This window comes from Rhopilema esculentum, chromosome 16 (assembly GCF_057945365.1).
Source record: "Rhopilema esculentum isolate cy_ngs chromosome 16, ASM5794536v1, whole genome shotgun sequence".
In the NCBI taxonomy this organism is placed as follows: domain Eukaryota; kingdom Metazoa; phylum Cnidaria; class Scyphozoa; order Rhizostomeae; family Rhizostomatidae; genus Rhopilema; species Rhopilema esculentum.
Genome location: NC_142830.1, coordinates 8,705,591 through 8,717,676, shown reverse-complemented (window position 1 = coordinate 8,717,676; position 12,086 = coordinate 8,705,591). Strand labels below are relative to the sequence as shown.

Here is a 12,086-nt window from a genome sequence, read left to right as displayed (position 1 = left end):
AATGAGCATATATAAACAGTTGCTGAAAATTTTTTTTGTAAAAGCTCAAAATAACAAAATTTGAAATTATTGACAACATATATATAGTGTCTTTGTTCTCCTTTTTGCCAAAAATTATTTCTCACCTAATTCATTATAAAACCGATATTGAACTAATACCCTATTCAAACTACCAAAGTGCTCATAACATGCCACAGCACTCCTGTTGAATGATTTTCACCTCATCTACAAACCAGAGGTTTCAAAAACCATTCCATTTTTCAATGCATATTAAATGAGTCCTAATGTGAATAGCTTTGTATGTGAAAAGCATTGTAATTAACCTTTAGTTTTGATGACTTTCCACAGGGGTGTTTCATTTTGATGTTTTTATTACATACAAAGAATTTCTTTGATTAAAAACAGTTTTGAATAAGAAAATATTGAATTTGTACCACAGTATATTTTCATCAAAGAAAAATTTACAACAATCTCATCCCCAGTATTTTCAGACTAAAGGGGTGAAAATTTTATTTAAAATAATCTGAAATTAAGACACGACATCACAAGAAAAATTTAGTCAAATATTTTCTTATCTCTTTATCTTTCTTGATAATTTGAATGTGATATTGAACTTACTCTAAAAACATCCGTAAGGGCCACTAAATTTGGTTCAGATGAGGAAATTGACCCCATAGCTCCACCTGACAGTCTCTTTTTGATTGGGTTGCTGTGTGCTCTCTTTTGTTTAACCAAATCCTATAATACATAAGGGAAAAGAATAAGCTGCTTACAATAGGACTTGTTTATCTAGGAAAAGGGTTTTTGGGCCTATGCATTTGAGAAGGGGGCAAGGAAGTTGATTGAAATGATTTTGTTTCAGACTGTTATAGGCAATCGGTTAAGTTCCCAAGGGTTTCTAAAGAAAGTGAAAGGCCTGGTAATAACCTTGGAGCTGAATTTCAAACATCTTTCAAAGAACAAAAAAAGTTGTTTTGGAAAAGAGAATCCAACATTATATACACACTTCTTTACAAATAGCACCAAAATAAACAATGAAGCAAAGATTTTCAAAAATGCTAAACAATTTGCTAACCCATGCCCAGTCTGAGATTTCCAATGACAAATCTTTTCCAGAAGAAAAAATAAATAAATAGTTTTGAAAAATACAATGATGTTTTGCTCAAAGAAAAGAAAAAAGACAAAGTTGCTTGTTTCTACACTTTTTTGTTGGGATTTGTCTTTTTCCACTATACAGTTCTTACATTATGTAGTTGTGTACAATTATATGGCAGGCTATAATATTTCCAAACAGCGAGTGGTTGAAAGCAACTCCTCGAAACTTCCAAAATTGTTGTCTATTTGTGCGAAAAAATCAAACTTCGTGAAAAAGCTAGTAAAGATTCATTGTTTTTCACGCCTGGAACCCTTTATTTCCGAATGGGTAAACAAATTGGTGATTAGTTATACCTTATATTTTGGCTATACCTTAGAAGAGGAGGTTGTTCCATAAATCCCAAGCGTAAGGTCTTCGTTACTTTGTTTCGATGCAGCCGATTCTGATTTAGCAGTGTTTAAATTACGTCTTTGACCAATGCTCGAAGGGCGATTTCGTTGGGCTGTTTTAGGGTGAACAGGAGGCAAACCATTACCATAATGTGAATATCTCGTGGTAGTGTATTGGGTGTTTGAAGTAGAGCTGTTGTAGTCACCCAGTGTGGATGGTGTTGTTTGAACTTTTGGGCCTAAGTCTATTTCTTGGTCAGTGGTGTTGCTTGATCTAGATGGTAAAAAAACGTTTTCTCCTGAAAATATAACGTCTTTTTATTGACAGGTTTCTTAACGAATATAACTTCACATGCGACATGTCTGGGTAGCGGATGCGACAAGAGGTAAAAAATCGAAAAAGTGGATGGTCATCTTTTGTTAGACAAGATAGAAAGAAATAGAATAATGACAATTACGGTGACATAAAAATTCTCAAGTACAGTTTTTATCAATTTTCATAAGAAAAATAAATAATCTTAGCTTCTGAACTGGCAGTATGACATTTCAATGGAAAATACCAAAAAAGATAAAACATCGTTATGAAACAAAAGAGTAACAATTATACCGTCTGGATGATAAACCATTAATTGCAAGTTCATTTACGCTGCCAACAAATTCATCAGCACCACTTGTAGAAATGTTCCTGCTTCTTCGTCGAGTAGGCTTTGAGGTTACTCCAATGTTTTTGGTTAAAGGCATATTCAAAGAGTTGATTCCTTGAATCGACAGCTGGAGGTCTCCGTTGCCGTCCGCTGCCCTTGATTTTCCCGCCACTTGTATCGGCCGCAAATCTAATACAGCCGGAGTAAACAATGGCTGTCCATCAAGGGGACAAAGAGAATTACCTCTGGACACCCAATCATCGATGCAGTTTTTGTGCAGCTGCAAAAGAAACATATTTTACTCAGCAACCTATAATGTGATTATGTAACTTATTGCCATTGTCAGGTGATGTGATAAAATTTAAGTAAATTCCCGACATTAAGAAGAATAAAATAAAAGAATGGCAAAAAATTACAACTTTTAACTTGATGAGAAAAAACGACTTTTGAAATTTATAATGACTAATGAAAAACTGTACTAAATTGATTTGCTTTAAAAATGGAACAACCCAGTAAACCTTTGCTATACTGCAATAATTTAAAAAAGCAATATATTAATTTTTTTTACTTGAAAATCTATTGGGCAAAAAGTACTGTGGTATCATTTCCCATGTTTCTGTTTCTCGTGCTATCATTTAAACAAAAAATAACTGGGATATGTGAATGACAGGCAGATAATGCCAAAAGAATACTGACTGTATGTCGACAAGCGAGATGGCGAACACTATCTGATACTCGAAACGTCGAGCAACACATTTGACACTGAAGCCTCTCTGTAACTTCGCGAGAATCAGTTGTCAGTACCTCAAGGGGTGCTACATCTGAGAAGATAATGCTGGTACCCCCTCTATCGTCACCCCTAGAAGAAAGTAATATTCACACTGACAAAAAGTGTAATACAACCAACACTCTTAAGTGGTACATTAAAATACAATGCTGTATAATCGCTTTTTAACTGCTGGTCATCGCTGAAAACTACAATGTCTATAGTTGCATGTCTAAAATGTACATTCTTGTCTGCATGTCTAAAGTGTCTAAAATTTAAAAAGATTATCAAAAATACCATTCCGATTATGAATGCCTTGAAAAACCCGTATACCGCATTCAAAATGACAAAAGGATTTACATCTTTCTACTGCATGAGATGAAAGCATTACCGATTCAGGTTTAATAGAAAATCTTGATCACCGTCATTGTGATCGCCATTTTGTGAAATCTTATTCCGATACCTAGAAGCTGGGCGCCATCTTTGGTTGGTGTTCTAGGGTTCAAAAAGAAGAAAGCCATTAGCCATTTGCTTCATTTTACATGCAAAACAAAGATTTTTTACGTTTGATGAAACCTTCTGTTGGAAAATAGCATTATATTAAATGTGATACCAACCTTTCAATTTTCCCTACTTTTAATTAAACATCGAAAAAACCTACATATCTTTGATGTCTTTTCCTATGTAGAGCACCTCCTTAAGAGGCCTGGTATCCTATCAACCCCCTACATCCGGCGTTGAACTGAGGACTAACCGTAGCCTCAAACTGAATACTTCGTCATAATTTTAAAAAAATCACGAATCCTTAACGTAGCTACGTTAAAAATTTTCTTGCAACGCAAACATTAACATTATATGGTACTTATTCACGTCCTTTTTACTACAGAGGAATATGTCTGCATTCGTCATATGGAAAACAGCAGCATGATAATGAAATCACAAAAAGTAATAATCTTACCTTTCTAAACTGAAATGAATGTTGCATGTGTATTTGCTTTAAAAAGCATTCTTGGCATAGGTGATAGTCCAGACATACAACACACCTTTAACACAAAAAATATACATACAACATACAGCATTACAACATACAACACAAACAATAATGCGGATAGATAAATGCACGCGAGATGGATCCTCACACATACATATTGCTATAGATTTGAGATCTGGCGGTTGACTTTACACGTTGCTGGCTCTACCAATTTTAGCCCTGTGTATCTCTCTAGTAAATTTAGAACTTTTCAGGGTATAGCTCTTGAAGAGCTAGATGTTTAATCGCTTTTGCCTTTCTATCTCGAACATTCAAAATATGCAAAATTTATGTATCGGCGACCATAATTCATACCAATCAGTTCATACCAGGGCATGAAAATTTATTTTTCTCCCTGCGACCGGAGGGAAATCATGCATAAATTTCCTGCAAGAATGGGAAGATAAACGAACAAAATGGTAAGGTTCCAAAAACCATAATAATATGTCACCAGTTTTTTATAAATTAAAGTTTTACTACCCACTACAAAATCAATTTCTGCTTTGGTGACTGAAAATTATTCTTTACCCTTGAACGTCTAAATTAAACTGGAAAAGGGGCTCAATGATATTAATTTCCTAACTGGTGAGAATATTTTAAAGCCAGATAAAAAACTGTATTTTCAACAACATTCTCACAGATTCTTAGGTAGGATTATCAATATAACTTGTACAAGGGACCTACATAAGATACTATATAATTACTATATAATTACTTTTGTCTTAATGTTTTTTCCTTTTGATGAACATGAAAGAAACAGATAATTCTTGCAAGAGAGTGATTTGTAAAATATTTCCTGCAGAAGTTTATGCAGGGATAAATTATCTGCGACCACCCGGTCGCATGGTCGGGTGGGTTTTCATGCCCTGGCTCATACTACCATTCAACAAATCTGCAAGATTACCCTGGGTTGAAAACAATGTACCTGAAGCATTTCCCTTGAATAGGAGAAATTCGACAGTTATGGCAGGTTGCACCAATATGCGCATCACTGGTTTCGATGTTCTTTCGGCTCCTTGTGGAAAGTTTGTGAAATTCTTGAATAATATCCTTGTGAGAGGAAATGTGGTATCATACATCATATAAATATAACAATTATAACAGTAAAAAACTTATAAAATCTAATGAACGTTATCAAGCTTTTCTTTGAGCTAGAAGATGCTGAAAAACTCTCACTTCAAAAAGTCATAACTGGGTTGAAAGCTACAAAGTTTGAAAAAGCTTGGTTAGTTTTTGAACACTAACAGAAGTTTTCAAGGGCAAATTCAACCATCCCTCTCGCACCTTCCAATTGTGTTTGTTTACTACAAAACGACGTAGGAGAAGTAAATTTTTTCCTTTGATTTGTATGATGTTTGTCTAAACCATCATCATTGTTTTAGGGGGAGGGGGTTCGGAAGTAGATGTATTCGGGAAAAGAATTGAAAAATTTAAAAAAAACTGCCAATTGTGGGGTGTTCCAAGTACTTTGGCAGAGATCGTGTATAATCTTATATTTCTTGCCAGAACGTGAAGAAAAAAGGTTAATATCAAATTTTTATTTTCAAATAACATCTTGGTCATTAGCAGATGTCTCAATGTAAGCAGTGGAATTGCTAGCTAGTGTTCACTAGGGCGGTGTTCAGGCTTTATTTGCCAACAAAGTTTGTGAGCCATCCTTTATTTGCCGACAAGCTCAAAATTCACCAAAAAAGCATCCCTAGATACTTCCCGGCTTTGAAATACTTCAAAAAACTTCTCAGTTTTGAGATAAACAGGTTAAAGGGGGTTTTACAACATTGTTAAAAACTGCACAGTAACTCAGCTTCATCTTGTTCTCAATTTGTTCTTTACAATTACCAATCTTGAGGCTCGTGTACATATAAATTGCTCTTATAAAAAGATAGCTTTCCCGGAAAGTTTTAACTCAAACTATACAAAAAACATTACAAACCTGGTAGCTGCCGAAATCGCTCCTGCACAGTGGGCACTTTATTATATTGTCTCCATTTGTTTTTCGGTGTTGTGCCCAGACTTTCATGCATTTGATGTGTATATTGTTACCACATCCATACCTGTTTGTAAAAAAGCTGGGTATTGGCATTCAAATCAAGATGGAGTGAATAAAAACGTAGAGTAAAACAAAACGCACTCTTCACGCAATAATTTCCGTGCTTTTACCGTATAAAAGCAAACAAACTAAAAAGGAAGCAAAATATCAGGGTATATTTTAGTGTGGTTTTTCCAAAATTTTGAAATCCGAAATGTGGTCTTGGAAATTCAAAATTGTGGAATAGGTTTTTTTATTTAAGCTATGTATGTTTTTGTTATAGATATGTTTTTCTGTTGATAGAGTTTTGAAACTTTATAACTTAACAGAACAGTACAAATCATCCATGAATCGTAGCGCAAGTTCCTTGGTCCAGATTAATCTGGTCCAACAAGAGCAAAAAATGTTACAGCCAATCAGCTTTTTGCTTTCAAATGGTGTAAATGCATAAACAAAACACATCTGTAATCGTGTTATGTTGAATATAAAGAAAAACGCTTTCTACGGCAACGGTCGATATTTTGAAATTCCATGCTTCATATACAGCCTTCTTTTCTTAAAGTGAAGTCTTAGAAAATTTCCATAAAATAGGCCCTGCAAAATATAGAACTAAAAAATCATAAAGCAAAGAAAATCTGCCAAACACGTACTTGCAATGCGTAAGAGGCTCTTTGCAGTTCTTTATTTCTTCTTGGCATATTGGGCAGACATCATCGTTATCAATAGATTTTGCTGGAAGCTTTCCTTTCTCTTCAAATTGCACCAATTCTTCTCTTTTTGTGCTGCTTTGTCTGTGAATGTGAACTCCTTGAATAATTTCATTGATCTCTCTTTCCACCAATGCTTGTTGAAATAGCACTAATATGAAAACACGTCTTAATTATACATTTATGAACTGTAAAGTCTTATTGTTGTCAGTTAACGTTAACATACAGTAGAATCCCGATAAAACGAACTCTGAAGGGAACCAGAAATAGTTCGTTTTATCGGAAATTCGCTAAACCGAGAGAAAATGTTTCTTATTTCTTTTGGTAGAACATGCCTTAAAATACCTTTGGTGGGCTTGTTTAGGCTATCTCCAACTTCTGTGCACATTTCACTCCAAAAACAAAGCTGAATGCAAATATTTATAATGGCTAATAATCGAAAATGAAAATCTATATGTTCCTCTTATACGTTGGAACCAAGAGAATGGCAAAACTAGGTCACTTCACTTCTAGTTGGTGCCTAAATGACGTCTGATATTTTTATTTGTTTTTTTCTTTTCGCAGTCAATCTGGGTCTCTCAATAACATTTTATCGTCGTCCATTGCCAATGTCTCATATGTAAATGTTCGCTAGTGTCAATGTACTTATTCGCAGTTATATCTGACGTGATCAAACTTTACTCTAGTGCACTGGGTTTATCGGCCAGTGCTTAAAATGTAGCATGAGCATGTTTTGCTGATGAAATAATGACAACCCCCCCCCCCCCAAGAAAAGTGATAAACGAACACCGAAAAAAATTAAGTATAAAAAGCAGATGAAGAACTTAGGGAAAGTTGTTACATCGAGGGTAATTATGTCAGAGGGACCCAAAATTTGGTTTGTAATATCGAGAGATCGTTATATGCGGGGTTCGTTATACCGAGAGAATTTTTAAGGGGTTTGTTAGACAGAATCCACGGGGACCTTATATTTAGTTCGTTATTCCGGGTAGTATGTTATACCTGGGGTTCGTTATATCGGGATACCACTGTACTTCAATCTTGATCTCTTTCCACAAATGCTTGGTAAAATAATGCTAATATGAAAAAACGTTGACTTAACTATACATTTATGAAATGCACAGTCTTATTGTAGTCAGTAAACGTTAATATACTGTAATCTTAATCCATTATTATCGAAAGTTGACTATAGCAAGAAAATGAACCATAGAAATACTTTATCACTGTCAGACTTTTTGTGAGATTTTGTAGTTTAAAATTTGGTGGTTTAGATATGTGGAAGAAGATCAAACAATAAAATTTGAAATTAAGTACAGAAAAACAATTTATGTCTATATTTCTTTGTTGCTTATTTGTGGCTACGGAATTATATATCCTTTAAACAGCCAAATTACTGATGACCAGACATTAAGATCTAACTCACAGGAATTTTCTTTTCCCAATCTGAATTTTCGAAGCAAGATCCTTTAAAGAAAAAAATTGCTAAACATTAAACAACTTGCTGCTGATCATCAAATTTCTCTATACAAAAATTAGGAATTTGTTAAAGGGAGTCAGGAGGACAGGGAGCCATAACCCCCTTCCTTCTATGGGTTAGAGAAATTTATTTCTCCAAGGCTATCAGTATAGTTGTGATGTCAAGAGAAAGTTTTTGGGGGGAAGTAATTCCTGATCTTGTCAAACATGGTCAACATAGCACTGCTTACAATCAATAAATATATCAGAAAGGATAATTCATATTTTCTAATGTTTACTGAAGGTAATTGGTTTTACTAGAAGGGTGCAGCACTGAAAAAATCCATAAAGATGACAAAACTGTCATATTGAAAAAACATGTGGCTTCAAAAAAGGTTGCACAAGCCAATGCTCATCAAATCCCTTTCTCCACTCTTTGGTAGCCAGCAGCTGACAGGTTGCCAGGTGGAACCTTGACAAATAGCAACCACTAAGTACAAGCAAAAGAATACAAAATATTAACAAGCATTTGATTTGACTTATATTTGATAAATAGCGGCATACCATAAAATGTGAATGCATAGTTCCTTATCTTTGATGAAACTGGTACATGTGCATGAATTTGGGTCTCCAAGATAAACCTATGAAAGAATTTGAAATATAAACCAAAGTCTTCACTTGCAAGTTTAAAAATTTCCAATTTTTAAAAACAAGAGCTTTCTTTTACAAGAAACAGCTCATATTATTCTTTATATATTATGTAAGGGAGAGTGCCACAAATTCTCTGGCGATAGGATTCTTATAGGATTCGATAGGAGCCTGAATTTCTTAAAATGAATGCTGAACAACTAGCTCCATCTCTAACATCATTATATAACTCATGCATCACGCAAGGAAAGTGGCCCATCGAGTGGAAAAAAGGAGAATGGGCACCAGTTCACAAGAAAGCAGATAAAGACGTCCATGAAAATTACAGGCCAATAACAGTTCTCAATGCAGTTGACAAAGTTTTTGAGAAGGTGCTCAGTGAGCAAGCTACACATTCATTTGGTAACAAACTAAGCCCGTGCTTGACAGCATACAAGAAGCAAAACAGCACAGAAACTTCGCTGCTGAGACTGATTGAGGATTGGAAATTCGCCCTGGACAATAAACAGATAACAGCCATTCTCTCAACAGACATGAGCAAAGCCTTCGATTCCATGGTTCCAAGTCTCCTGCTAAAAAAGCTTGAATCCTATGGCCTGGCCGAAGATTCTCTGAGATTAATAACATCCTACTTTGAGCAAAGACAGAATAGGGTCAAACTAGGAAATATAAGAAGTGAATGGAGGGAAACAACAAGAGGATGCCCACAAGGATCAGCATTCGGTCCCATGTTGTGGAATATCTTTCAAAATGACTTGGTCTTCAAAATAATGTACTCTCAGATAAGCATGTATGCCGACGATCATCAGATCTATTATCTTGGAGAGAACGGTAATGAAGTTGAGATGCGTTTGAATAAAGACATCAAGACGGCCTCACAATGGTACAAGGACAATCATCTGAAAGCAAACAAAAACAAATACCAAGCGATGGTGATTCAAAATAGCAAGAAAAGCAAAATAAAGATAAAAGTGATGGCTGATGAAAACAATGAAGCAGAACAAACAAGATGCCTTAAGCTGCTTGGTGTTGAGGTTGACGATGAGCTAACTTTTGGCACTCATATCAGCAATTTGTGCAAGAGAGTGAGTCAGAGAATAGGTGTCTTATCTAGATTTTGTGATATAATACCTACCAATGCGAAACTAACAATCTACAAGTCAGCCATTCTCTCTCACTTAACATATTGCAGTACAGTCTGGCACTTCTGCAAAGTAGCAGATAAAAGAAAGATAGAGAGACTCCAAGAGAAAGCCCTTAGAGTTGTTTATAATGATAAGTCTACGCCATATGCACAACTCCTTATGAAAGCAAACCTGCCATCTCTCCAGAATAGACGACTTCAGGACATTGCCATACTTATGTATAAAGTTAAAAACGGCATAGCCCCACACTTTATAAAGGATTTGTTTGCAGTAAAAGAAACTCCCTATGAATTGAGAAACAGCAACTTTGTAATTCCGAAATTTCGTACGGTAAAAGAAGGAAAACATTCAGTAAGATACTTTGGCCCATATCTGTGGAGCAAATTGAAGAGAGCTATCAAGGAGGTGACAACAATAACCCAATTCAAGAAATGTATAAGAAAAATGGACTTAGAAACTCTTTTAGACTGTAGACTTTAGTTTAGTTGTACATAGGATTTTTAGAAATTTTTATGTTTTAATAATTATACTGTAATTTCATATTTTATGCTCTAATTTAACTTTATATACTTTTTTCGTTGTGTCCCCAATTAGCTTGTAAGCTAAATATTTTTTGACACATTAATAAAGTTTTTGATTGATTGATTGATTGATTGATAGGGATGGCTTCTCCATCAGGGGCTAAAATTGGTTGAAATATAGTTTAATCCTGACAAAACAAGAAAAGTGCCAAGCAGTGGGTGTAGGGCATATCCATTTCATGCATCTCCTAAGTTTTATGTACAGTACAGGGCGATGGGACGCTATTTCATGCAAATAAAAATGAATAACCTTCAGCCCACATAAAAACGTCTAAGACAAAAATCATTGAACTGACTTTTTTGTTGCTAGTCCGAATGGAAAGTAGGGCCATTTTGTCTGAGATCATGGGTGCTCATTTAAAAACCCTAGGTGTGCAATCTGACAGACAATGAAGTACAGTGCACCTCAAGAGTGTATTCTGAAGCATAATGTTGTTATTTGTTTTGCCATCTTATTTGTAGAGGCATAGCAAGTCAGCACATGACAGACTATTTTTGCTAATTTAAAAATAAGAATGAGCAAAATCTAAAATCATTGAACTTTTGGCTTTGAGATGCCACTCCGAAAAACCCCATTTATATTTGTTTAATCTTAATTAAAAAATCACCAGATATGATGGGGCGCATGCACCTTATACTTTTTTTCTTCGTCCTCTTGTTTTACAAGGAAGCCTGTTGGTCCACTTTCTCGAAGGATATAAAACCTCGCTTCTAAGGCATTGTCTATTCTTCTTTTCACAATATCCGGGCAACTCCGTCGCCAAGGAATGCTGCGAGACATTAGAACCAAGATTTTGAGGTTAAAATGATCACTTCTTAGGCCATTTTACTTTCGCCATTTGTTTCTCGCGAAAACGAGGCGGTTCTCATGGAGACAACACAGTTCTAATCGGATCAACCGCGGCAAAATCTTGACAGATGAGGTCCCCAGAGTGTAAAGTTTTCTTTGTGCGCGAGGAATTATTTTCTGCCGCTTACGCTTGTGCGGGAACAAATCATGTTGAAATCTATGCGCGATGAGTCTATGCGCGGAATTAACACGCAAGTCTGTGTTCCAGCTGCGCGGATTAATCTAAATTTGCAAAAATGCGCGGACGGGATTTGCAAAAATTTCCCGCGCATACCCAAACTTTGCAGGCTGGGAGGGGCCTTTGCCCACAATTGTTAGCTAAAAGTTATGTTTTGCTCCTCTTGGTCCGTTTTTCTTCCTTTATTCAAAAAGCTATTCATCGATCCTGATATATCTACTGTACATTCCCATCAAGATTGATATGTGCATTCTTTTTTTATTTGTACAATTTGATATCCTATCATTTAGAGCATATCAATCTACCAGTAACATTATTAGAAAAACTGCTTTTGGGGCTTCGGACCCAATACAACAGTCTAAAAAGGCACTTGGGTAATTTCTCAGCTAGGGTTTGCATCTTATCTTGTTCAGCGCTCAAATTACCCTCGTGGATAAAATTTCATGCTGGCATCCGATTTTGCACAACATTTTGACAGACAGCTTTGACTACCATTAATTTATCTCAAAACAAAAATAAAACCTTATCGGGCTATCTTTTGGCTTGATTTGAGGTTCTCATTTGAAAC

At 35.5% G+C, this 12,086-nt stretch overlaps 1 protein-coding gene across 1 annotated transcript; it reads right to left on the bottom strand.

Moving 5' to 3' along the window:
* Positions 1 to 30: 30 nt before the first annotated feature.
* LOC135682591 (E3 ubiquitin-protein ligase ZSWIM2) lies at positions 31 to 11,360 on the bottom strand. Its single transcript, XM_065197550.2, has 12 exons — positions 11,122 to 11,360; positions 8,681 to 8,757; positions 8,085 to 8,125; positions 6,605 to 6,812; positions 5,859 to 5,979; positions 4,851 to 4,975; positions 3,854 to 3,938; positions 3,287 to 3,390; positions 2,826 to 2,988; positions 2,093 to 2,409; positions 1,468 to 1,759; positions 31 to 738 (listed from the first exon to the last, which is right to left on the bottom strand). The coding sequence occupies exons 1-12, from the start codon at positions 11,269 to 11,271 to the stop codon at positions 580 to 582; spliced, it is 1,842 nt and encodes a 613-aa protein (XP_065053622.2). The 5' UTR covers positions 11,272 to 11,360; the 3' UTR covers positions 31 to 579.
* Between the last annotated feature and the right edge of the window lie 726 nt (positions 11,361 to 12,086).

Excerpts from the sequence above, each read along its gene's own strand:
- LOC135682591 (XM_065197550.2), bottom strand. The coding sequence starts at position 11,271 with ATGTCTCGCAGCATTCCTTGGCGACGGAGTTGCCCGGATATTGTGAAA. Across the intron at positions 8,758-11,121 it reads ACGAAGAAAAAAAGTATAAG|GTTTATCTTGGAGACCCAAA; the intron begins GTGCATGCGCCC and ends ATTCTTTCATAG. Across the intron at positions 2,410-2,825 it reads ATCTCGCTTGTCGACATACA|CTGCACAAAAACTGCATCGA; the intron begins GTCAGTATTCTT and ends TTTCTTTTGCAG.